This window comes from Cupressus sempervirens, chromosome 11, assembly GCF_028749045.1.
Source record: "Cupressus sempervirens isolate cs-2001-9-10 chromosome 11, ASM2874904v1, whole genome shotgun sequence".
NCBI classification, from domain to species: Eukaryota; Viridiplantae; Streptophyta; class Pinopsida; order Cupressales; family Cupressaceae; genus Cupressus; species Cupressus sempervirens.
The window spans coordinates 317,710,064-317,733,960 of NC_143128.1; the positions used below are offsets into that span (position 1 = coordinate 317,710,064).

Here is a 23,897-nt window from a genome sequence, read left to right on the forward strand (position 1 = left end):
CAACATAGTGTACAAAATTATTACCTTTGTGGCTTGAATCCACAATACATGCTTCATGTTTGACACCTTCAAGTTGAGCGCCAAGATTAGGTAAATCAACAATATCATCATTTTTAGTGGAAGGGCTGCCAACTAATGATTTTGCATAGTTAAGGGACTATTGTTGCAAATGAGGGAATCAGTTCTTGCTTCATGCATTGTGTGATGTCTTCATAGATCTTAATCTCCTCTCTTTTGAAGAGCTGACAATCATCAATAAATGTTGGTTCACTACTTACTGAAATTCTGAATTGCCTCCACATAGCTGATTAGCTACTGCTGGTTCGGGAAACTCTAGGACAGTTGTTTAAACAATATATGATTCCACTTTTCTTAAACCCTCATATTTTCTGAAGTGAACTTGTGTGCTTCTTCAAATGAATCTTCAGCATTGGGATGACTTATATGCTCATAAAAAATAGGAATTGGATCGGGATCGACAAGGCCTACTCGAATCGTGAATCGCCTATGAATCGGTGATGAATCAACAAAGTGAGAAAACCCTTGAAATTTAAAGATTTTTGATCTCCTTGATGCTCTTCTTTCTTGCTGTTTGCAATCCTATGGTTTCTCTTTTCTTCTTTTTTCTCACTTTTCCTCTCTTCTTCTCATGCTAGACAATTAAAAGGCCTTTTAGGGTTATAAGAAAGAGAAAAGACAAATTTTTTATTATAAAAATGTGTATTTTTTTTTTTTTGTTAAGTCATTCAAATGACTAGTTGCACGATCAATTTTGGACCTGATTTGTGATGATTTTGGCAATTCTTGCTTTAATCGCCGGTTTAGGCGATTCATGCGATTTTTCCACAAAAACCACCAATCCAATTTGCCGACTGAGCAAAAATTGCCCAGTCTTCCTCGGATCACCAAACCGGAAAAATCGCCTAAATCGTGGCGATTCTCATTCCTTTGATCATTAGTGATTTCAATGTGTTGGTTGTCGTTATGCCTCTTATCCATCTTTTTAGTTTCTTGTAAAAGCAATTTCTCTAACAATAATAACCAAGGTCATCGGGAGACGGGGAGTCTTCGAGGTCTCCGGTACTGGTACTAGTACTGGTACGACAATTTTTCAAATAGGAGACGGGGGTACTTGGAGACGGCAATTTTCATTTTTCTTTTTTTAATAGTTTAAAGAGTCTAACACTAAAATTAAATACGAAATTTGAAAATAGTAATACTGTAAGACTAAAGTAAATAATAATAGTAATGTCACATTAAAAATTAAAATAGACTCGTAGAGTCAAAGATTTCAAAACTCACATGATCACAATATTGTATCTCATAGACATACTTGTTTTTCGAATATTGCATATGATCACCGTCATATCAGATTGATAATCACTGAGATTATCATTACATATTCAAATTTTAAATTCAAAAAAGTATAGTTTGATGCTGAATTGCCGATATGCAAACAAAAATGAACACTTTGTACAATAAACAAAAAACAGAAATATATCTAGTATTAGTATGTCGATGGTACTAACATCTACTCCACAAGGTTGTGATCATCCATCTCAAGGTCATCAGCTATCATGCTCTCCAAAAAATCATCACTCTCCAAAAATATTTTAAATGATTTAATCATTTAAAAATTAAATTGTCGGTGGTCTCAATTTTTGTATTAAAAACATTAAAATGAGGGCTAAAATATATAAAATTATTTAATATTATATTTTACATTTATATTTTACCAAGAGACTTAGGGGAGACTTCACTTTTTGGATTAGGAGACGGGGAGACTTTAGGAGACTTTGTCATGAAGTCTCCAACCTTTTTTGAGGTCTCCGGAGACGCAAAAAGTCTCTGAGACGCGTCTCGGTCTCCGAGACTCGACTTTTAGGAGGGAGACGGGTCTCCTGGTAACCATGATAATAACTTATCCAATTGATATTTTTGAAATGCTTCAAAGAAGTCATTCATAGCATTCAATTATTTCCATTTGTTGATCATTTCTTTGTGGAATTTTACTAGTTTTATGTCCCTTCCTTTAGCTGGTGTGGTAGGAAGGAAAATAGGTGCATTTCCCATTTTTAGTTTTAGCCATCAATGTAACCTTTTATATCCTTGTTGTAGATGTCCTAAATAAACACTGAGTTTTCTTCCTTTGGTCCTAGAAATATACCTTTGAGTTTATTCACTTTCATGCATCAATCAAAACATTGACATGCCAAATAAACCCACTTTCTGGAACTGATCAGAGCTGCCATGCAATCAAGTCCAAAAACTTGCAATACTTGAAAATGGCATGCAAAAGAAACCCACTTCATTAAACTAGTTTAAAAGTAACATGCATCCATCTAGGTATCCACCAAACTGTTATTCAACACAAATCCACTAACCAGGACTGCTTGGAATAACATGCAATAGTAACCTTCTCCATAAACTGCTCCTAAACTGACATGCAATCATTTGGGTATTCACCAAATTGAGATGCAATAACATCCAACACACACGCAACTGCGAAATCTGACAGGTGCTATTGAAAGCCTAATAGGCTGGCAAGATCACCAGTTTTGATACCATTGAAATATCCAAGACTATAAATATACTTCAAATCTGATTTTTATTTTGATTTACCTCATGTTTTGCTTCATCATAATGTAATTTTGCAACATGCAAACGTGCAAGATAAACGATTTAAATTGATGAAATATAGAGAATCAAAGTTAGCAAATGGGCATTCTCGTGATATAGAAATGTACTACTGTTTACAAACACCTGCTATTGTTACAAATCATAAAATCTAGAATGTCATCATGTAACACATACCCGAAATGCCTCCATACATCAGATAACAAATGCCCTGAAGTTTTCCAAGACAGATAAGCAAATCTCCATGAAAACAGATCAATGATGTCCAACTGCGAATCTTGAGATGAACTCACCAAGTGGGCTGATTTTGATTTTTGTCCAAAAAGCCAAAACTTTTTGGGCTTTTTTCCTAGGGTTTATTAAATCTGCAAGCTAAAGCTCTCAAGATCTGAAGGAAAAATTTCTTTGAAAATAACAAGTCAACAATGAATCCTCACTTCACCTTTTCCTTTTTGAAAGTAATACTTTATTTTTTTTATCTCTTTTATTTTTTCCTCTCAAAAAGTAATTTTACATTATAATTTGTCACTGATATTATTATAAAGTCACTTTATAAAATAAAACATGTCTAGCTGCTAATCAATTAAATTTAAATAATCCCATAGGGCTTAAGACTATTTAACATTTAATTAATTAATTTATTCCCTTAATAAATCCATTACCCCATGGCTTGTGATCTCTAGGTGATCATCTGGACAAAAGGGGACATTACAAAGCCATTCTTTTAACCCATGTAACAAATTCTCCTATCCCTACCTAAGGTTGTACTGCATGATGTACTACTAAAATGAATACACTATATAAAGTCCGAGAAATCATGAGTATGCAGTTAATTTTCGTTTATAGATTATCACTATGTAGTTCTGAATTGCCTGTTAAAGACATTTAATTTAGTTTCTAGACATCTTTATGCTTTATAGTTATTGTGACAGTAATACCATTCTGAATAGCTTTCAATAAGTCGTACATTTTCTATACTAGTCTTTATCTTTTAATTTTGAGAATATTCTTAGTGTATGCAATGAATTACTATAACATATCTTTTGAAGTCAAAGATATAATTTTTCCCCATCATATGCCTATTGCATGCTCTAACAGGATATACCAAATTTATTAGAAAGAAGGTGCTATTTAAGGCATTCAGATGAATATATGAAGCTCAATTAAGTAATAAAGGTATATTGCATTGTACAGGTTGAAAAACATATGAAGGCTCCAATTTATATATATTACCAGCTTGATCATTTTTATCAAAACCATCGGCGGTAGGCAAAATTGAACTAGCTACTTCTTTAAATGCATTTCTTTCTATGCCAAATCTCATTGTCTAAAATGTGTTGTTCCACTCGATCAACTTCTTTTGATTTCATAGATACATCTTCAGTTGCTATTTTTGAATTCGGTCCAAGTCATTATGTTCAAAAGGATCTCAGTAATGAATGCACAAATGATTATTATGCTAATTCATTTAACCACCAACTTACAGATAAAAGATCATTTTGATCTAAAAGAGCACTTCACACTTAAGTCTCCACACAAGCATATCCCTGCAGGAGACAGTAACTCGGTTGTGTGGGGTATTTCTATTAGAAAAATAAAATGTGATGGCTCCGTCAGATTCTACTCCTGCTGTATACTTAATTCAAAAAATGCTAAAATATCTGCTTGTTATTGTTCTCATTATGGCTTCACATTATATGCATTGTATTGTTCTTCGGTCTTTTGACTAAGCAAGGAGTGCAAATTCCATGGTACTTGTAATTCTTCAATTGCAAAATAGCTTTTGGAATTTGTTGCAGATTTTAGATAATGTTATATTATATTGATAATGTGTGCCAACCCAATATGTATATCTTCAGGCAGTAAATTAGGGTGGTTTGCAGGCAGAACAAATAAGATTGCAACTTGCATCAAATGTCAGAGGGCAATGACTTGCTTATACTGCATAGGTAGCCTGCAACTTTGTTATTTCTTTTGCTGGTATATTGGACACAGTAAAGCAATGGCTTTTCAACAGGTTTGGATTTCCACTTGGAAAAAAAATCCTTATCACAGAGGTCTACTTGGATTCCATCTTTCTTGTTCAGTTACAAGAATTAGCATGATTTTCCTTGCTAGAAGACCTTTCTACACGTCCTTTCCTATTGCAGATGTAACATGCCAAAACTAACTACCAAATAATAATAAGAAGCAAACAATTCACAGGAAATAAATTTTCTTCTGACCAACACTAACAGAAAGAAATTACCTTCCTTTTCACATGAACATGATAACTGCCAAGTTTGCTTAACTAACTACAAGTAAAAGATAATACAATATATTCATTTAACTACCTTCACATGAAAATGGATAAACAAACAGTCCAATCACTGTATAGATGATCCTCCATCCCTTCCCCTAATGATGATGATTTCTTCTTCCTCATTCCAAGAAAAAAGAGTATCTCCTGATAGATGGATGTTTCTCTTATAGAGAAGAGACAATGAAAAAGAAACAGAAGATAACTCCCTGGATCCCTTTCCCTTTATCCTTTTCTTTTTACTATTCTTTTCTAAACTCTGCCAGAACTCTCTCTGCTAAAGACACTGACAGCAACCTTCACAGCTTTGAACCAAGAAAGAACAATTAGCAGGTATCTACAAAGATATGAGTTGTGTTGTATACAACACGGTGACTCATCTCTAGCAATGATTTCTGTCCTAATCCCGATATGATTTAAATCCTCAGGTTCCATTCTTTATTATTAATTCATACATATAATATTCGTATTTTTAGACCACGCACACACACATGCATGATGCGAGAATGGTTGATTTAGAGTAGTATATATTACGGGATTAAGTTTAACTACTTATAAAAAGATCGATTAAACATTTAATTTGGGATCAAATAATATGGATTGAAATTAAAATCAGGGTTATTAATTATTTAAGAAGAAATGGACATTTCACATGTCTCAATATATATATCACAAGATCATAAGGTTGTTCCATGTAAATCGATAATACAAAAGAGACCAATAAGAGGTCTCCATAAGAGGATAGAAAAGTAATTAACCGATTTTGGGTTGCAATAAAAATGGTTTATAGTCAAGGTAATATGGCTTTGATTATAAGGAGTCAATGAAATAAGTTTTCACTTGGGAAAGGTATTTTTGCTTCAGTGAAAGCTTTATATGATATGAGAGCAAAGAAAGACCATAGAATGGTGGTGGAACACTGGTGGTGAAACTCCTAAGTTACAGTCATTTGCAATAAGATTTCTCTCACAAGTAGCTAGCTCTTCAACTAGTGAGAGGAATTGGAGTACTTATTCCTTTAATTACTTATTGAAGAAGAATGTATTGGGATCAAAGAAAGCAGAGAACCTGGTGCACAATCATTTCTCACTTCGCCTTGTCTCTTGTGTTGATGTTGGATACATGGAGGGTCCTTCAACAAAATGGGACTAAATTGCAGCTGGTGGAGATATTCTAAGTTGTAACCATGGACGAAGAAGAGGTTGAACTAGACGGCTTTAATGAATTAAATCCATTTGTACTGCCATTAGAGGAGGCTGAGTTGGAGATTGATGATTATTTGGACAACATCAAAGCTGAAGTCTCTGAGATGGATGATCAAAACATTGTTGATTAGATGATACCAGATAGATTTCTTATTTGTTGTGATGTTCCCTTTCTAAAAGAAGATTTAATAATAGTAATAGTGAATATAATTATAATGTGAATTGATAATAAATAAATAATAATAATAGTTATGGTTACAAAAATAATAATAATTAGTAATGATTAAAATAAGTATAAAAACTAAAATAAATAAATAAACCATATATTATAATCTATTAATATGGTATAATATAATATATTATTAGCATGTTAACATAATGTACTATGAAGTTACAAAGTCCCAAATGTAATGAGCAAAATAACGAATGATATAATAGCAGTATGTCTGATCAAGACTAGGAGAGAATTTTGAGTACATACAGTTTTGCTAATATTCATTTATTAGAATTGGGTTGAGATTCTTGGAGCAAAGATTCTTAGTGTAAGTTTATACTTGGAAGAAGATAGACGGAGTATAAGAACCCAAGAGAGAGCATTATATTATTAATACTTATGTAAATATGAAATTGATGAGCAGATTATAGAGAATATTGTGATCTATTTTTGATAGATCTTGACCTAATTTACACCAGATGTGAAGGTGCTGTAAAGTGGAAGTTCTTCAATGTAGCATCTTATGACTTGGGGCAGAGCTGGGGCAGATATAAACAGATGTATATATGGAATGGATTGAATATGATTTAAAGAAGACCTATGAGCAGACTAGCAGAAAATCAGAAGCCATCAACCCTTGAAATCAATTCACCATCAATTACAAAAAGATATTATTTCAAATTGGAGGAAGTTGCATAAATTGCATAATATATAAGACATGACAACACTCCTAATTGACCAGCCAACAAACAAATAACAATAGTTCAATCCAAACTATCACACAGCTAGAAGAAGATCATTCATCAAACAATAGCATTCGGATTATCATGGAACAAAGAAGAATAAGATACATTGGGTGTGGATTCACTCAAGGATAGAAGAAAGTCTACGAGTCTTACATGTGGGTGTATGTATATAAAGAATCATATGAGGGAAGGAGAATGTAATGTCCACATTTTTGTCAGTATAAGAGTTTCAAGGATTAGCCTATTATTGTGATCTTCGTAGGCTAATTATTGTGGATAGAGGGTCTTTTGAGACAATTGCTTGGTTTGAGAGGGTCTTATCTTCTCCACAATTCAGTAAGCTACAGCTTGGTCTTCGTTTGGCTCGGATTGAAATTCATTTGGGCTTAGTTTTGTGTACTTACTATTTGTGGTAAGTTGGGTGTTGATAGAGATGGACCCTTTCTATTTTTGAAAAGTGCATTTGGTCACATGGAGAAATAATAGGTATGACTCCTATTTCAAACAACATACTTAAATGATGAATATTTTGGGAGTTATTATATTTTTAGTGGCCAAATTATTATTAATTATTACATGGCTTGTTATAAAGTTATAATTTAACTTTATAATTTCACTTAAGTTGAGAGTTGAGTTATCATTGGAAAGTGTCATTTATTAATTAGTTAAGCCAAGTCAAGTGAGAGAATCTAAAGGAAGCTTCTAACTAATGTTGTGTGGTGAAGCTTCTTGAGTGAAGTTACATTTTGGCAACAAAAGGGAATTTGGAGGTTATATAAGTACAAGCCCATTTGTTGAGAAAAGCATGCTAGAATATTAATTTGCTTTTGTTGCCATTGTGGCTTTTTCTGAAGTTCTGATTTTCAAATCCCATGCTGAGATATAAGGGTTTGATTTGAGGTTTTTGCTCCATTGTTGAAGTATAGTGGAGAATTGCTTTGATAGTCGTGCGCAAATTACTGCTGAGGTATAGTAGTTTGTCTCAATTTCTCATCCATAGTTACTGTATTGAGAAGTGAATTAGTGTTGGTGTTAATTCTTATTTCACAGATTGAGTTGTGAGGATTGGAGGAGTTACTGCTTTTGTATGCCCTGCATTTCTCATTTGGGAGATCAAATTGTACAGAAGCGGTTTCAATACTCAGGAAAGGGGCAGCGTTTGGGCTCTTAGGAAGCCTGCGACTGGAATTGCAGGTTTGCAATTTGTATGTGAGTCTGTATTTTATCATCTAAAGCCTGCAATCATCTTTTGGCAAGATCTGTGGATATTGCATTTGCATGTGGAGGCTGCCTATGCAGATTAAGATGCTGCTTGTGTGGATGTTTGCTAGAGGTGTTTTATCCTGCAACACATAATCATCCATTGGCACATGTTGGACACCATTGTTTGAGGGTTTCTCCTGATATTTTCAGATGTTCAGGATGCCATTGGGCTGACTGCTAGTGTGAAATTTAACTTGCGAACTGGGCGTTCAAACTGCAGATTGGAAGCTCAATTTCCTAGTTGTTGGGATCATTCGCATATGTGCAGACTTAGGCACCAGCATTGGTATTATCTACTGCTGCAAGGGTCATATTTGGGACAGAGGTTAGAATCACTGGTTGATTGTGGATTACCAGGTTCTTATGAAATTTAAATAAATGATGGAATGGACTATGTTCAGCACAAGATATATATGTAGAGATTAATATAATATTAGAGTTTGTCCACTCTCTAGTTATTTAATAAATGATTATCCATTAGAGTTCTTGTGGATGCAAGTTCATAGTGCAGAACAATATTCGGTATTCATCTATGCAAAATTTAAAAACCAAATTGATCTGAAAGTTGGTAAGCATTTCCTTGCATTTTCTAGTTTGATATTTGGATTTGAGAATATCATTTATTTAGGGATAACTATGAATGTTTGCCAGGTGTTTGATGAAATACCAAACTGACTGATTAGTGTGATAAATTGGTGAAGTCAAAGTGTTTCAGTTATAGCCAGGTCAGGGTTTATACAGAGAAATATAAAATAACAGATATAAACGAATATATATATAATTCTATTCAATAAAGTAATGGAATAGTGACAAGAGATTAATTAAACTAGTAAATATTCATAGAGGATGAGAATCATTGAGTTGTAAGCTGGTAGGACTCAAAGAGCATGATCCAAGGTGTACTTGGTAGAGGGTGTCCTTAGTGAACATCGAGACTGAGCTAAGTCATGCTTGGTAGAGGACATTCTTGGTGAATGTTGAGATTGATCCAAGTCGTGCTTGGTAGAGGGCATTCTTAGTGAATGTCGATATTGAGCCAAGCCATGCTTGGTAGATGGCATTCTTGGTGAATGTCAAGGTTGAACCAAGTCATGCTTGGTAAAGGGCATTCACAATGAATGTTGAGATTCCAAAATGGTATCTAGAGAGAGATTTCAACAATCTCTTAAATATAGTATATATTGTAGCAGTTCTCATCCAAGACTTTGCCATTATTGAGTTTGGTGGACCAATTTAATTCTCAGTTTCTACCAATAGCAAGGAGGTGTTAAGGTTATTGGAGTTTTGATAGGCATGTGGGTAGTGCAGAAGTTGCTTAGTTTGGCTCAACATGTAAAGCTTGCCATTTATCAAATAGTTAAGTAGCAGAGGCGACATGATTATCTCAGAGGTTTTGAAATGAGATATTTAGCTGCAAAGTTGCTAACATACCTACTTAGGTGTAGAAGATTCTTGCTCCATCACTTGTTGATTGCTAGTCCTTAGATGTTCCCTTGAAGAAAAACGATCTTAGCTTGTCGCAAGAAGCATATAATAAATTGTATGTCACTTCACTACATTTTTTCAAAACTAGCAGGGAGAATTAATGATTGGAAGAATTTTGCATGAAGAATATTGGACCAACCTCTTTGAGACATAGAGTTTGGAAAACAAAAATTGACATCTTTGACACTATAAAACGTGCCCATAACCGACTTAACTTTTAGACAAATTCAGAGAATTGGTCAAAGGCAAAATAGAATGGATATTGGGCATCTTGTTAGTAGCTTGAAATGCATGAACAATAAGTACTGAACACCAACCAAGAGAGAAGAAAAAGCTTACTCAAAATTGCAATTTCTCATTTCCATGCCATGTGAATATGTTTGTCACTTGAGTTTTTATAGAACTTGTTGACTCATGTTAATATTAGTGCCGGGAAAGGAAATAAAGGCATTTAACAAAAAATGATAATGATGGTTTAACAAAACACATACGACAATATTGTTTCTATGTCCTAGTAAATCGAACTGGGAGAACTATAGTTCACAGGATGGGTTAACAGATGTGTGCTCAAACAAATTTTGGAAGAAAGGAATCACAATGAAATAAGGGAGGATGTAGTGGTAAGTGCTATCAATGGAGGAATAACTTGGCATTTCAGGAGAAGATTCTAAGGGTAACATTGGTGGCTTGGAGTGTGAACGAAATGAAGTCATGTTAGATTGGAGTTGGGGGCCCAAACGATAGTGATAAACTAGTTAGTTTCTTTGCATGAGTTCATAGGTGACGGAAATGCAATTCTATAGGTCTATAATCGTCATTGAGCAGTGGTTGAAGGTCAGGTCTATTACTAGACAGAGGTTCAATACATTAATGTCAGTGCATTTTAATGTAATCGTTGCTTGCAATAATACCTAAGCAAAATGAATGATGTACTAGTGACTTGGTTTTTTAGAAGTAATAGTCAGTTCTACTTTCCAGTAATACATTTGTACCTTTAGCATCTTAGGATTGTGTAGTCATTGCTTAGCGCTCAATATATTTTGTAATAGACCTGAAAAATCTTGTGTTTGTAGAAAACTACCATCACTTATATAGGGGTAGCTTATTATAATGAAACGAGGTAGACCTAAAGATTGTGAAATTCAGAATGGCCATAAATTCAAGCTTAGACAAAGTACTTTATCAAATAAGTAACAATTTGTGATTGGTGTCACAAACAAGGGAAAATGATCTCATCACCCTAATTCAACTAGAAGGATGTTTGACAATTGTTGACAATCACTCCCGGATTCATTGCAAACTACTCTTGTGCCTATAGTGAGTAAGTTGAAACAGTTCAAGTGGCTGAAGCATTTGGACGGTGAGATAAGACTGCTGGTTACTTCTTGTTTGATGGAGGTCATGTTGATGTGAGTTTTGTTCCAGTACAACATGTAGAATCAAATACTTAATGACTTTAGGAGAAACACCAAATAGTCAATCCTCTCTTGATATAAGGTCATGTCACAAGCTAAGCTTGCAAAGTAAGATCATGAAATGACTTCACAGTTACTTAATTATGAACTTCACTCGGTTTTTATGATGTGAAATGTTGGTTATCACAAAGGGACTTACGCTATTCATTCAATGGGTATCAACTCTTGCACTTCTATGGGTTTGGCTCTACAATGTGCAATGAAAATATAACTTCAAACATCCCAATTCTCCACTTCAACTTAGACTTAAACTTCTACTACATGTATTTCTACTTCTACTTCTAACCCTTAATGCAAGGAGTCATGGATGACTTGGACTCTACTAGGTGCAATCTCACTGATGGCTCCACCCACCTAGTGCAAGCTTCTAAAGAACACTCAAATGGTTTTCAAATCAATATCTCCTCTCCAATCCCATCAAATGGATGCAAAATAAAGATTCAACATCAATTGAAGTGAAGTGCATTCAACCGTTAGCTTACCACACAAGGAACCTGTATCATCAGCAAGAGACTAGTGACCTGGATTTGTTTGAGTCAAACAAGTAAACATCCACAATGATTTCCATCCAACTAAACTATTACAACATGAAAATAAACCTACTCCAAGTGAAAGATTTAAGAAACCATGCAACACTCCAAAGTAGTAACAAGTAATTCACCATGAAGAACCAACAACAAATTATAAATTACTTTGGCAACTATTATAGCAACAACTTCACCAAATCTCTCCCTTAGCTAGCCTACTCTATTCTAGCTCTCCACTATCTCCAATCTCTAAATCTAATGAATTACAGATGAGAAGGCCTTTGCCTTTTATAGTAGTTCCATTACAACAAAGGACCAAGATCGATTCAAGATCAATGGTTGAGATTTCTTCCCACAAACCTTGATTGGGGTTTCTAAATTTGCAACCAATTACATGACAAAACCAATTTATGGGCCAATAAGAAAATTACAATGATTTTGATAGCCAATGAGAAAATAAGACACTTGGCATGTTGTTACTAATTGTGCTTGAAATTGAGATTTTTTGATTGCAGGAGACAACAATGGCCACCTCATTGTCCTCGTGGTGGGCTTGGAGTCGTGGCTTGTAGAGTATCTTCCAACAATTGTAATTTTCTCCATCCTTTGAAATTTTCTCGTGGAATCGACCTTTGTGAACTTGTGAACTTGATCTTCCTTGCTTCTTCTTGAAGACGTTCTCATGTAGCTTGGTCCTCTACGCTTTCCTAAATTTCCTCTTGATTTCAATCTGACTTTGCGAGTTGATAGCTTGGCCATGAATCCTTCCTTCTCACTTGAGTCCTTGGGATTGACCCATCTCCTTGTAGCATCAACGTGAAGTCTTGAGACCTTGATCATCACCTTTCCCTCTAGCTCTTCTATTGGCATGACAATGGAGGGTATGTGCACCGACAATGCTTTGATTTTCCAAGAATGAATTTCAATTTGACTCTTCTCTTTCTTGAATTTACCTTGCAAAACAAAGGAGAAAACATTAAGTTTGTGAAAAATCTGAAAATAAAATCACATCAATAATAACCAAAATTTATCCCAATTTAAGACCAACCATTTGCAAAGTTGAGGCAAATTTTAATCTCATCACAATCCAAAACCATTTATTGTTACTATTTTTATTTTTTATTTCTAATTTTAGTCACTTTCTCGCAACTTTTTTTATTTGGTGAGAAGAGAGGTGTAGGATGGTTTGGGTGAACAAAGAAAGATGGTTGGTTGCGGAAATTTTAGTAGATGCGAACTTTCCACCGAGTGGAAAATGCTGAAGTTGCGAAATTTCCACCGAACATGGTGTTTCTAAAATGTAATGTCCCAATTTTTAGTAGGTTCATGCAGTTGGCTAGGTCAATTCACCATCGTGACCCTCATGTGACGGCAATAGGATTTGAGGGTCTCAATTATGTGGTTATAGGCTTTCCAACAGCCTATGGTGTGTTTTGGCTCCATTTTAGAGATTTACTATTTATAGTAAGTCAAACTGTTGGTTTCGATGAGCTTAGTTGAGTTAGAGGAGTTTGGTGATGCTCTAAGTTTTAATTTTGGGCTTCCGGTTTGGACTCCAAGAATCTTGGAGGGAGCGTCTATTTATAGTAAGTCACCTTGTCAGGTTCATTAATCATCTTTCATCATCAGGATCACTTTGGTGTTGTCAGATTTCGATTTTGATGCTTCTTCAGTTTTTTTTTGCAAGATGGGTGAATTATTATTATTTATCTAAATACGCTAAGGTTATTTTTGTTGGTGTTGTTTGTAGGTCACCTTGGTATCAGGGGTCGTTGGAACTGGGATGAATTTTTTTAAATTGTGGGAACAAGAAACAGTGGTCTTGCATGTAGTAATTTTAAGTTATGGTGGAAAAGATCATTTTTTGGAGCCAAAAGCAATTAATAAATTATATTAACGACACTTTATTATATTTTAATGTTGTGTAGAGTAAGCTTGTTAAGTGGAGTTCTTTTTGGGAAACCGGTGCCATTTGGAGATTATCAATATGAGGACATTTGATGAGAAAAGCATTTAATCGAGTATTTATTTTTCTCTTGTTGTCTTTGTGACACTTTTGAAATTTTGAAATTTTGTGCCTTTGCTGAAGTATAAGGGTTTGTGATCTATAGCTGAAGTATTGTAGATTCAAGTCTAAGATTGCTTGGCAAATTGTGCCGAGGTATATAATTTGTCATTTCTCCTACTGTATTAACTATTGCTAAGGAGAAGTTTAATTTTTCTTTTTGTTAGAGGTTGTTCTAGAATTTGTGAAGGGAATCATTGGAATTGTTATATCAAATTGTGTGTTGGTTAATTTGGAGTTGATTGAGCGCCAATTTATATCTATTACTGGGTGTTATTTTCTATCTGCACTTTGGGAGCAACATTTTCCAAACTTGCAATTGCATTTGTTTGTCTAAGAATTCTTTGTTGTTGCTTGTCTTCATTTTAGAGAGTTTCAAGGCATGACTTACTTGTAAGTTCATGGATTGAAACTTCTAATTTTTCTGGGTATTGTTGATTTAGATAATAAGAGATATTTTATCAACTGGGTTGTTATTTTGTGAAAATACTTAGTATCTAAGTTGATATTGAAATCTGAAATTTTTCAACTGTATTTTCCCTATGTAATATCTAAATATTTGAGTTGAAATTATTATTGCAAAATCTTCTAGTTTGCTGCTATATTGTTGTATCAAAATTGAAAAACCTCAAGAACAAAAAAAAGAAATCAATTCTTCAGCACAGGTTGTTTGAGAGCGAGTCGGGTTATTATAGTGGTATCAGAGCTTGATTGCAATGTGTTTAACGAAATGTCAAACAATTGAATTATAAAAGAATTTGGTGTTTGTCGAAGTTATAACCGATTTGGGGTTATTATAGTAGTATCAGAGCGGTTTCCTACCATCTCGTAGGGTAGGAAATTTTTACTTTATTTTATTTCAGACCTGCTCTTATATTTGGAGTGACCAGCACTCTAGCATTTTCTAGCCATAGACAAACATAGGACTGATAGTTTTAGAAGTCGGTGGAGTAATGAGGAAGTTAACACGAAAATGAATGCTTTGCAAGAGAGTATGGAGAAACTTAAGCTTCATCAATAGAGGATGACAAAGAGCTTGTTGAGACCAGAGAAAGTTGAGAGGGCAGCAAGGTATATGGTTTCCGCCTTTAGAAGGTCGGTGAGAAGGAGGCCTGAGTTTTCCTCGACAGGTGTCCATGATGCAAATGTCCCTATATTTAGTACGACACTTGCTAGTCCTATCCGTAGTATTGATGATGGACTTATTTTGCAAGGACATGTGGTTGTGTTAGTGGCAATGGAGGATAGTGGCATTGAGCTTCAATAGGTTGAGGCTACCAGAGCTGTTGTTGCAGTTAGTGTAGTGACAGTTGATATAGTTGTTACTACTAATACTTCACACTCTCTGGAAGAGGGGATTATTTTTGGAGATTTGTATGTGAGCTGTCATAGTGTTGCTTCGGTGTAGGAGGCAGTTGCTTCCTCAGGTGGGACCGATGCATGTATGGAGTCACTTAGCTATGATGTTGGTGATTTGGATGTTACAACAGAGTCAGTAAATGTGGGTTCATGCTCTTGTGTTATTGATTCATTACCTGGCATAGAGTCATGTGTGCAAAGTCAAGTGATGACAATTGAGGCTCTGTCAGGTGGTGGGGATGCATATAGTATGAACATCTTTGATGATTTGTTTGATGATTCTATGAGCTATACTGAGTATGACACCCCTTGTTAGATATTGGGTGATGACTCTGGGGAGTTTTTGGATGGGTCCCAGGATTGATGTTTATAGGATCAAGCTGACACATGTGACAAGATTGATACTACGAAGGCATCCATTTCTTCGGATGAGGAGTTTGTTGAGATACATAGTAGTTGTATCTCAGATGCAGAGTTGTGCGACGACAATAGCACACGTATGAGCGATCTTGTGGTGGATAGTTCTGATTCAGTTTCCTATCACAGTGTAGTCAGTGAAACAGAGAGCTTGCATAGGAGTTAGGGGTTACAAAGACATCATGTGACTTGTCAATTGAAGGTGAGTGATAGTGACATTTCTTCAGCTCTTGAGCATTATGATGCTATTTGTGAGATGCTAGCTACATCTGGTTGGGGTGCTCCTATGTTAGATGAGCATAGTGATAGTAATCTTTCCCTAGTAGAGGTTCATGTGCTTCGAGAGGCTGTTAGGATCTTGAAGTATAGGTTAGTTGCTGACAGGGATTACCTTCTGGAGTGGAGTAGCACTTGTTATGAGACGTTAGGGAAAGAGGAGGTAGCTGAGCTCACCCAGGAGCTTTCTAGCAGCCTATGGTGTGTTTTGGCTCCGATGAGCTCAGTGCAATTAAAGGAGTTGGGTGATGCTCTCAGTTTTTATTTCGGGCTTCTGGTTTGGGCTCCAAGAATCTTGAAGGGAGCATCTATTTATAGTAAGTCACCTTATCAAGTTCATTCACCGTCTTTCATCATTAGGATCACTTTGGTGTTGTTAGATTTTGATTCTGATGCTTCTTCAGTTGTTTTTGCTAGATAGGTGAATTATTATTATTTATCTAAATATGCTAAGGTTGCTATTTTTTTTGGTGTTGTTTGTTGGTCACCTTAATATCATAGCTTGTTGGAACCAGGAGAAAAAGTTTTAAATCATGGGAACAAGAAACAGTGGCCTTGCGTGTCAGAATTTTAAGTTTTGGTGGAAAAGGTCATTTTTTTGAGCCAAAAGCAATTAATAAATTATATTAATGGTACTTTATTTTATTCCAATGTTGTGTAGAGTAAGCTTTTTAAAGTGGAGTTCTTTTGGAAAACTGGTGCCATTTGGAGATTATAAATATGAGGACATTTGTTGAGAAAAGCATCCGATCGAGTATTTATTTTTCTCTTGTTGTCTTTGTGATACTTCTAAAGTTCTGAAATTTTGTGTCTTTATTGAAGTATAAGGGTTTGGAATCTATAGCTGAAGTATTGTAGATTCAGTTCTGAGACCGAGGTATACAATTTGTCATTTCTCCTACTGTATTAACTATTGCTAAGTAAAAGTTTAATTTTTCTTGTTGTTTGAGGTTATTTTGGAATTTGTGAAGGGATTCACTAGAATTGTTATATCAAATTGTGTGTTGGTTAATTTGGAGTTGTTTGAGTGCCAATTTATATCTATTGCTAGGTGTTATTTTCTATCTGCACTTTGGGAGCAGTATTTTCCAAACCTGCAGTTGCATTTGTTTGTCGAAGAATTCTTTGTTGCTGCTCGTCTTCATTTCAAAGAGTTTCAAGGCATGACTTACCTGTAAGTTCATGGATTGTAACTTCTAATTTTTTTGGGTATTGTTGAATTAGATAATACGAGATATTTTATCATCTGGGTGGTTGGTATTTTGTGAAAATACTCAGTATCTAAGTTGATATTGAAATCTGTAATTTTTCAGCTGTATATTCCGTATGTAATAACTAAATATTTGAGTTGAGATTATTATTGTAAAATCTTCTAGTTTGCTACTATATTGTTTTATCAAAATTGCAAAACCCTCAAGAACAAAAAAAAAGAAATCAATTCTCGAGCACAGGTTGGTTGAGAGCCAGTGGGGTTATTACACTGGTATTAGAGCTTGATTGCAATGTGTTTGACGAAATGTCAAACAACTAAATTATAAAAGAATTTGGTGTTTGTCAAAGTTAGAACCAGTTGGAGGTTATTACATAAAATTCCTCATTTTGAATGCTCCTTGGTGATTCCTTGCTCTATTCTTGATCATGGTGTTGCCCTCATGCCATAAATCGATCTTCTAATGTCTTAGAGGATGGCGAACTTGGGAGACTCAATGTGGGGAAATTTTGGAAGATGCAAAATTTCCAGCAGTGGAAAATTTCGAAGTTTCAAATTTCACCGGAAGCTTTATCACAAACTTCATCCAATTTCTCAAATGTGCAGTCCTCTCCTGGACTAAAATTTCACTCTCCACTTGGACTTTAGCCCACAAAAATCCCTCTAAGGGACACCAAAATACTTGCACAAACCCAAGACCAAAGCTTGCTTCTGAATGAGCCAAAATTGCTCAAACCCACCTCAAACTTGGAGACTTGGAAAAGAAACTGCCAACCAAAACCACCTAAGACAAAGACTCCTTCTCGATAAAGCAAAAGAGGGTGTCCCCATTTGCAATTGGGCGATGGTGTGAAAACCACACAATAGGTCACAAGAATCGTAACACCTTAGGAACCTTATGAAGAAGAGATAATGAAGAAGGTACTTCAGCTAATCATTGATAGCTTTCAGAATCTTGGGGACATTAGGAACTGCCATTTCTCAAGAAGGGCTGCCATACTCAAGTCATTTGCAGAAATCAGATTAGGCAACCTCCTGCTTGACATGGGATTGTATGATTTAATATGTACCATGTTTCAACATTTCTTGGGCACAATTGGAGAAACACACCATGTAGATATTTTTACAGCTATGGAGGGTATTATGGTTATGACCCTAAATGAGAGCGACACTCGTTCTCACCCTCTTATGCATATGTTGTTAGGAATTTCAAGTCAAGTTAAAGATGTTTAAAAAACTGCTTATAATTTGGTCAAAAAGGTGGTTGAACAATGTGAGCCAAAACTTGAGAAGTAAAAACAACAATGGGCTAAAATTTTTAAAAGTAACTAAATGCAAGGGGACAATAGGTTGTAGGATCCTAAGAAATGTGCAAGAACCAAATAAGGAAGAGCAGATTTTTTTTTACTTGCAAGCATATTTGGTCACTTGGTCATACTTGTGAGGATAACAAGGAAGAAGACCCAACTCAAGAAATGTAGTTCAGTGTTGCAAAAGTTGAGGACCCGTTAGTCCAACAACAACATGATGAAGACCATGGGAGGGAAACAACTATGGATGATGGTTAAGGATTATGCTAGCATCTTGTTTGGTGAATTGAAAGTGGTTATTGACAAGCCCGTTCATGAGAATGTCTATTTGCAAGATATTTCCAAGATTGAAAATGAACCTCTCCATGAGGATGAACTATTTGGAAACAATGACATTATAGTTGATGATACAATACATTTGAAGATAGGGATTTTTTTTGAAAATGGTGCAGCTGAAAAGGAAAATGAATCTAACAATCAAGATCTATAGCAAGATGATGTCACTATAGGGGCTGATTTGAAGGACCAATTAGAAATTCCTTTTCTAGCTGATGATTTTGTAGTGTATAATTTGGAGGATGGGCTAAAAGTATCAAATGATATGGTCATAGCAGCCTTAACGCATTTTGATAACACCCATAAAAACGTTGAAGAAGTTCATAGTGTTGAAAAGAAGGGAGTAACAAATAGAATCAATAGTATAGGCCTTCACATTCTTAAGAGTGCATTGGAAAGAATGAAATCAGACTCTACTTGAAGTTGCTCAAAGATGGGGATATAGCTATCAAACATGCAGAAGATAAAGAGAATGAGGCAGATGAACTTTGTCTTTAGCTAAGTATAGCACATAACTCTTTATATCAGATTGAAAATCAGTCTTCTATGTAAGTCACTCACAAAGAAGATGGGGATATGGCTATCATACATGCAAAAGTTAAAGAGAAGGTAGATGAGCTTTGTCTTCAGCTAAATATGGCACACTACTCTTTAAATCAGGTTGAAAATCAGTCTTCTTTAGCAGTCACTCACAGAGAAGATGATCATAGTCCCAAGAGCAAGGAGATCATACCAACGATAGGAGGGATCCACGCCTTTGGTAAGAACGAAGGTGGACATGGTATTTCCACTCTCCCCTATCCATGTGAGACATTATATGCTGAAAATGACCTTATGGACCGACAAAATGTCAACTACATGAATTCTGATTTTTATATCAGCAGTTATGCATCGTCACAGCACCATGAGGATAATGTTGATTCAACTAATATCAGTTTTTGAAGTTTCCTATGCTGATGATCATTTCCTTGGCAGACATGTAGATTTTGTTTTCCCTTGTGGGTTGATAGAGATTACTTGCATGCATAAGTAAAGTACTCAACAATGGATATAAAGATAACATAACAACATCATATTCATCAATTCATTGCTACATACAAGTTTCTCCATACAAGTGTGTCTCATTCCAAGAGAGAAGTGCATACATATAGTGCTTGAGAGGATGCGAGGCCACTATCGCATCCGTGTAACTTCCTTGGATGGATCAATTGTCTAACTACTCGTTTTCTTGAGAACATCATCCCCCCAAAAAAGAAAGTTGTCTCCAGATGACATGACAAAATACAAAATGTCTGGGACATTACAATACTTCGGGAATGATAATTACAACAACAAAACAAGACTAAACAGAAGTAGGGGACATAGGAAGCGTCCTTGGGTGACCCGCTATAGAAAAGGTCAGCTGGACCAAGGAAGGTGTTGGCTGTACCAAGGAATATCCTAACTGTGCATGCAACTTGTACACCTGTGTCGTCCTTGCCTCCAAGTTTTTCTCAGTGATTGAACGAAGCTCAAGTGCAGACTTAACCATGACTACAGTCTCCTGGAGTTCCTTCTTCTCCTCGACCTCCTTCTAGGCTTGGCCTAAACTAGCTTGCACAATCTATTTCTCGGAGGTCATCCTTGCTAACCTCTAGCCAAATGACTCTGTCTCCTTTGCAAATTTCTCCTCCAAGGCTACTCGGGATGCCTTCTTGGCCTCCATCTCCTATTTCTTATAAGCCAATTCCTACTCCATTATTGCCAATCTAGTGACCAACTCCTCCCTAGCTGTCTTTGAATCCACCAACATTGTCTCTTTATCAGCTGAGACATACTCAAAGTGTCATAACACATAGTATCTGTCCTAAAAAGCATGTTCTACTTGGCAAATGAGGCCTTGTACCTCACTCTCTGTTGTTGGCTTAGGAATGGTCCATGCCTTCATCATTTCTAGTGGCTCCTCTGCTAAACACAACCCCTTCTCAAAACACTCCACAAAGGCAACTAGGCATTCTTGTTGTACAAAAGTCAGAAGGCGCTATTACTCTATTGTCACTCTCCTCACTGCTCAAGCCTCTGCTATGGCTACCATGCATCGTCCTCATACAACCAACTTGGTCAAGGATGCCTCCACCTCATCTTCTTCCTGCTGCACCCCTGCCTCTGCTGAGTGTACCTCCTCATCCTTTACCAGGATCTCGTCGGCATTAGTCACACCCAACTCTCCTACAGTGCCCTCCTTCATAGGCACGTGCTCTATGTCCCTCATGGCGTCTCCACCTAGTGGGTTGGCAACTTGTGTGTCCTTCACCACTTTGACCTCTACACCCCTTGTCTCCTAAGGATGCTCCTGTCTAGGAGATAGGATGCGTACCCCCGTTGGTTTCCTGAGTGTCAAGGTGAACTTTTTTTGTAGCCAGGAACTCATAGTCTACTTAGAGGGGCCTACTGGGGGTGTTCGATCCTTGAGAAGAGTGTTGTCCATAGTAACTATGGCGTCGGCTCCAACAACATCCATTCAAACATGTCCTGGTGCAGCTACGGTTGCTCTGCACCCACATCCTTGTCCTCGGCCACCTCAGACTCAACCACTATCTCTACTACCTCAGATACAACTGAAGGCCCAACCTCTACCTTTGTGTCCTTAGGTGCTCCTAGAGGTATAGCTATTGGTAAGACCTCGGTCTTAGGTGCTCCTGGAGGTGTAGCCATTGGAACGGCTTCGGTCTTAGGTGCTCCTAGAGGTACAACCACCCCTCTCTGCATCGGTGTCAAATGCGTGGTAGGTGGTAAAAGAGGTGGTGCAAGCTATATTACGGTGATCTCCTCGACTAAATCACTCTGCCTCCAAGTTGCTTCTGGAAGGATTTGAGGTATCTTCCCTACCACTATCAACATCCTCGGCCTCCTCGATCGAATTCAACAACCTGCCTTCACCACTTTTGGCCTACGACCACCCCTCCTATATCCAAGTATCACCAATAAAAGATTGGAGGCTCGCCTTTTGCCAACTTCCCCTGTGGGATTAATTTTGACTCGTCCAAGGCAATTTTTCGTATTGTGGCCTCAAGGAAAAAATCAATGGTGTAGTGTGACATGAGGAAGTTGTGGTGCTGCAGGGTCATGAATTCATACATTTTGTTTGATAATAGGGTTTTCCAGTCATCCACTGCCCTGTTCATCAACCCATTCATGTATACAATCTAGGGTAGGGTGATGCCGGATGCCCTACTCAGCACAGTAAGCTTGCTCTGCACGATGTCTAATATGAAACGCCACGGTCCTTTGGCCACAAATTCCTTCCTGATGCCTCTGCTTTGCCTTCATAATAGAATTCAACTTGGCTAGGGTGAGGTTGCAGGATATCTTCTTTATCTAGAACTCCTTCCTCTTGATTGTCATCTTGGTCTTCTTTACCTCCACCTTTTGTCCATTTTGATCAAGAATGCCAAAAACTCAAGTGAAGTCGATTGGAGTAAATGATACCGTCACTACATGTTTTTGAGATTGAAATTTGCTCCTCCTCCTGACTTTGTCAAATGTCTTCACCATTGTCCACAGTATAGGCTCAAAATTCTTAATAGGAAATAAGGGTATCTAAATGGCCCAATGCACTCCTTTTATCAGCAACTTCTTCACCTCATCCGTGGCTGGAGTCTCTTGCCACCATTTCCTACATTCTAAGTCGTTAAGGTCTTCAAATGCCATAGTCTCGAATGTGACTCGCTCCTTCTGTGCAACTTTACCCTTCATCATTTTCTTTCTTTTTGAAGACTCCTCCATTTTTCCTACTACCTGGACTCTAGAGGGCAAAACCTTGACTTTCTTTTCTTTTCTTAGATTTTCATTCAAGTGCACCTTCCATATCCTTTTCCTTGCGGTATGCATAACAGATTTATCATTGTCTAATTGACTTTTCTCTTGTTGTTTTGTTCATCCAATAAACGGTTAGGGCTTCCAAACTACACAACTCAACCCTCTACTAACACTAATGTTTCCTTTCGTGCTTCTCATGGCTCCTATTTCTTCCTTTGCCATAGACTCTGTGCTTGTTTTAATTTATTTTTTCTGTTTTCCCTTTTAAAACATTGGTGACTTCACCGTCGGGTGGATCACCATTCAGTGACTTCCCCGACGGTGGAAGGCACTGTTCACTGACTTCACTTATGGTGACAGCCACCATCTGGTGACTCCACCATTTGGTCGACTTTGATCTTATTTTTATTTTTAAAGAATCCTAACTACTTTACCCTTTCAAGCGATGGCTTTCTTGCCTTTGGTGGTAAACCTTCAGCTTCGATTCGTTGAAGGCATCCAAAATCTCTAGTTGCCACTTCTTGGACTTTATACGGACCTAGCCATTTTATTTTAATTTTCCCAAGCTTTATTTTATTTCGTCCATTAAATTTCAACACTGTCTGTCTAGGTGTAAGTTACATTCGACAAAGGTGCTTGTCATGCCATGCTTTCTTCTGCTGTTGTGCTACATGCGTATTCCGCAGGAACCATCACCTTCTGTTACTACATCAATTGAAAGGGTGTCTGTCCACATAGAAGGTGAATGGCGTTGCCAGTAAGTATTGTCTGAACTTCTAGACCAAAGAAACCATTCTGAGGGCCTCCCATTCCGTGGTGCAATAGTTCTCTACATTCGACAACAACCTACTTGCAAAGTATATTGGGTGATCGAATCCACGTGCCCCTTCTTGAGCCAAGGTGGCTCCGGTGGCATAATTTGATGCATCAACATATACATGGAATTCTTTGTCCCAATTTGGAAATGCAAGAATTAGGGCTGCTAATGACCTTGTTTTTTAATCCTTATAGGCTTCCTCTTGTTCTCCCTTCCAAGCGCATGGTTCCCCTTTCGTTGTGAGCCTATCCATCGAAAATGAAATTTGTGCGAAGTTTTTGATGAACCGCCAATAATATTCGATGTGACCGAGGAAAGATTTGATGCTAGTTACGTCTGTAGGAGCCTCCATTTCCACTATCACCCGTACCTTATTAGGATTTGTTTTTAATCTTTCTTTGCACATCATATGCCTGAGCAACTTTCCTTAAGCCACCATAAATTGACACTTCTTGGGG

General features: G+C 36.7%; 1 protein-coding gene across 1 annotated transcript in view; it reads left to right on the plus strand.

The window, feature by feature from the left end:
* The window catches only part of LOC149529399 (putative ALA-interacting subunit 2), a 55,665-nt gene that overhangs the window by 17,425 nt on the left and 14,343 nt on the right, over positions 1-23,897 (plus strand). Inside the window, exon 5 of the mRNA XM_089810306.1 lies at positions 3,832-3,902. Coding sequence (XP_089666432.1) covers positions 3,832-3,902 — 71 coding nt within the window. The remainder of the gene's footprint in view (positions 1-3,831; positions 3,903-23,897) is intronic.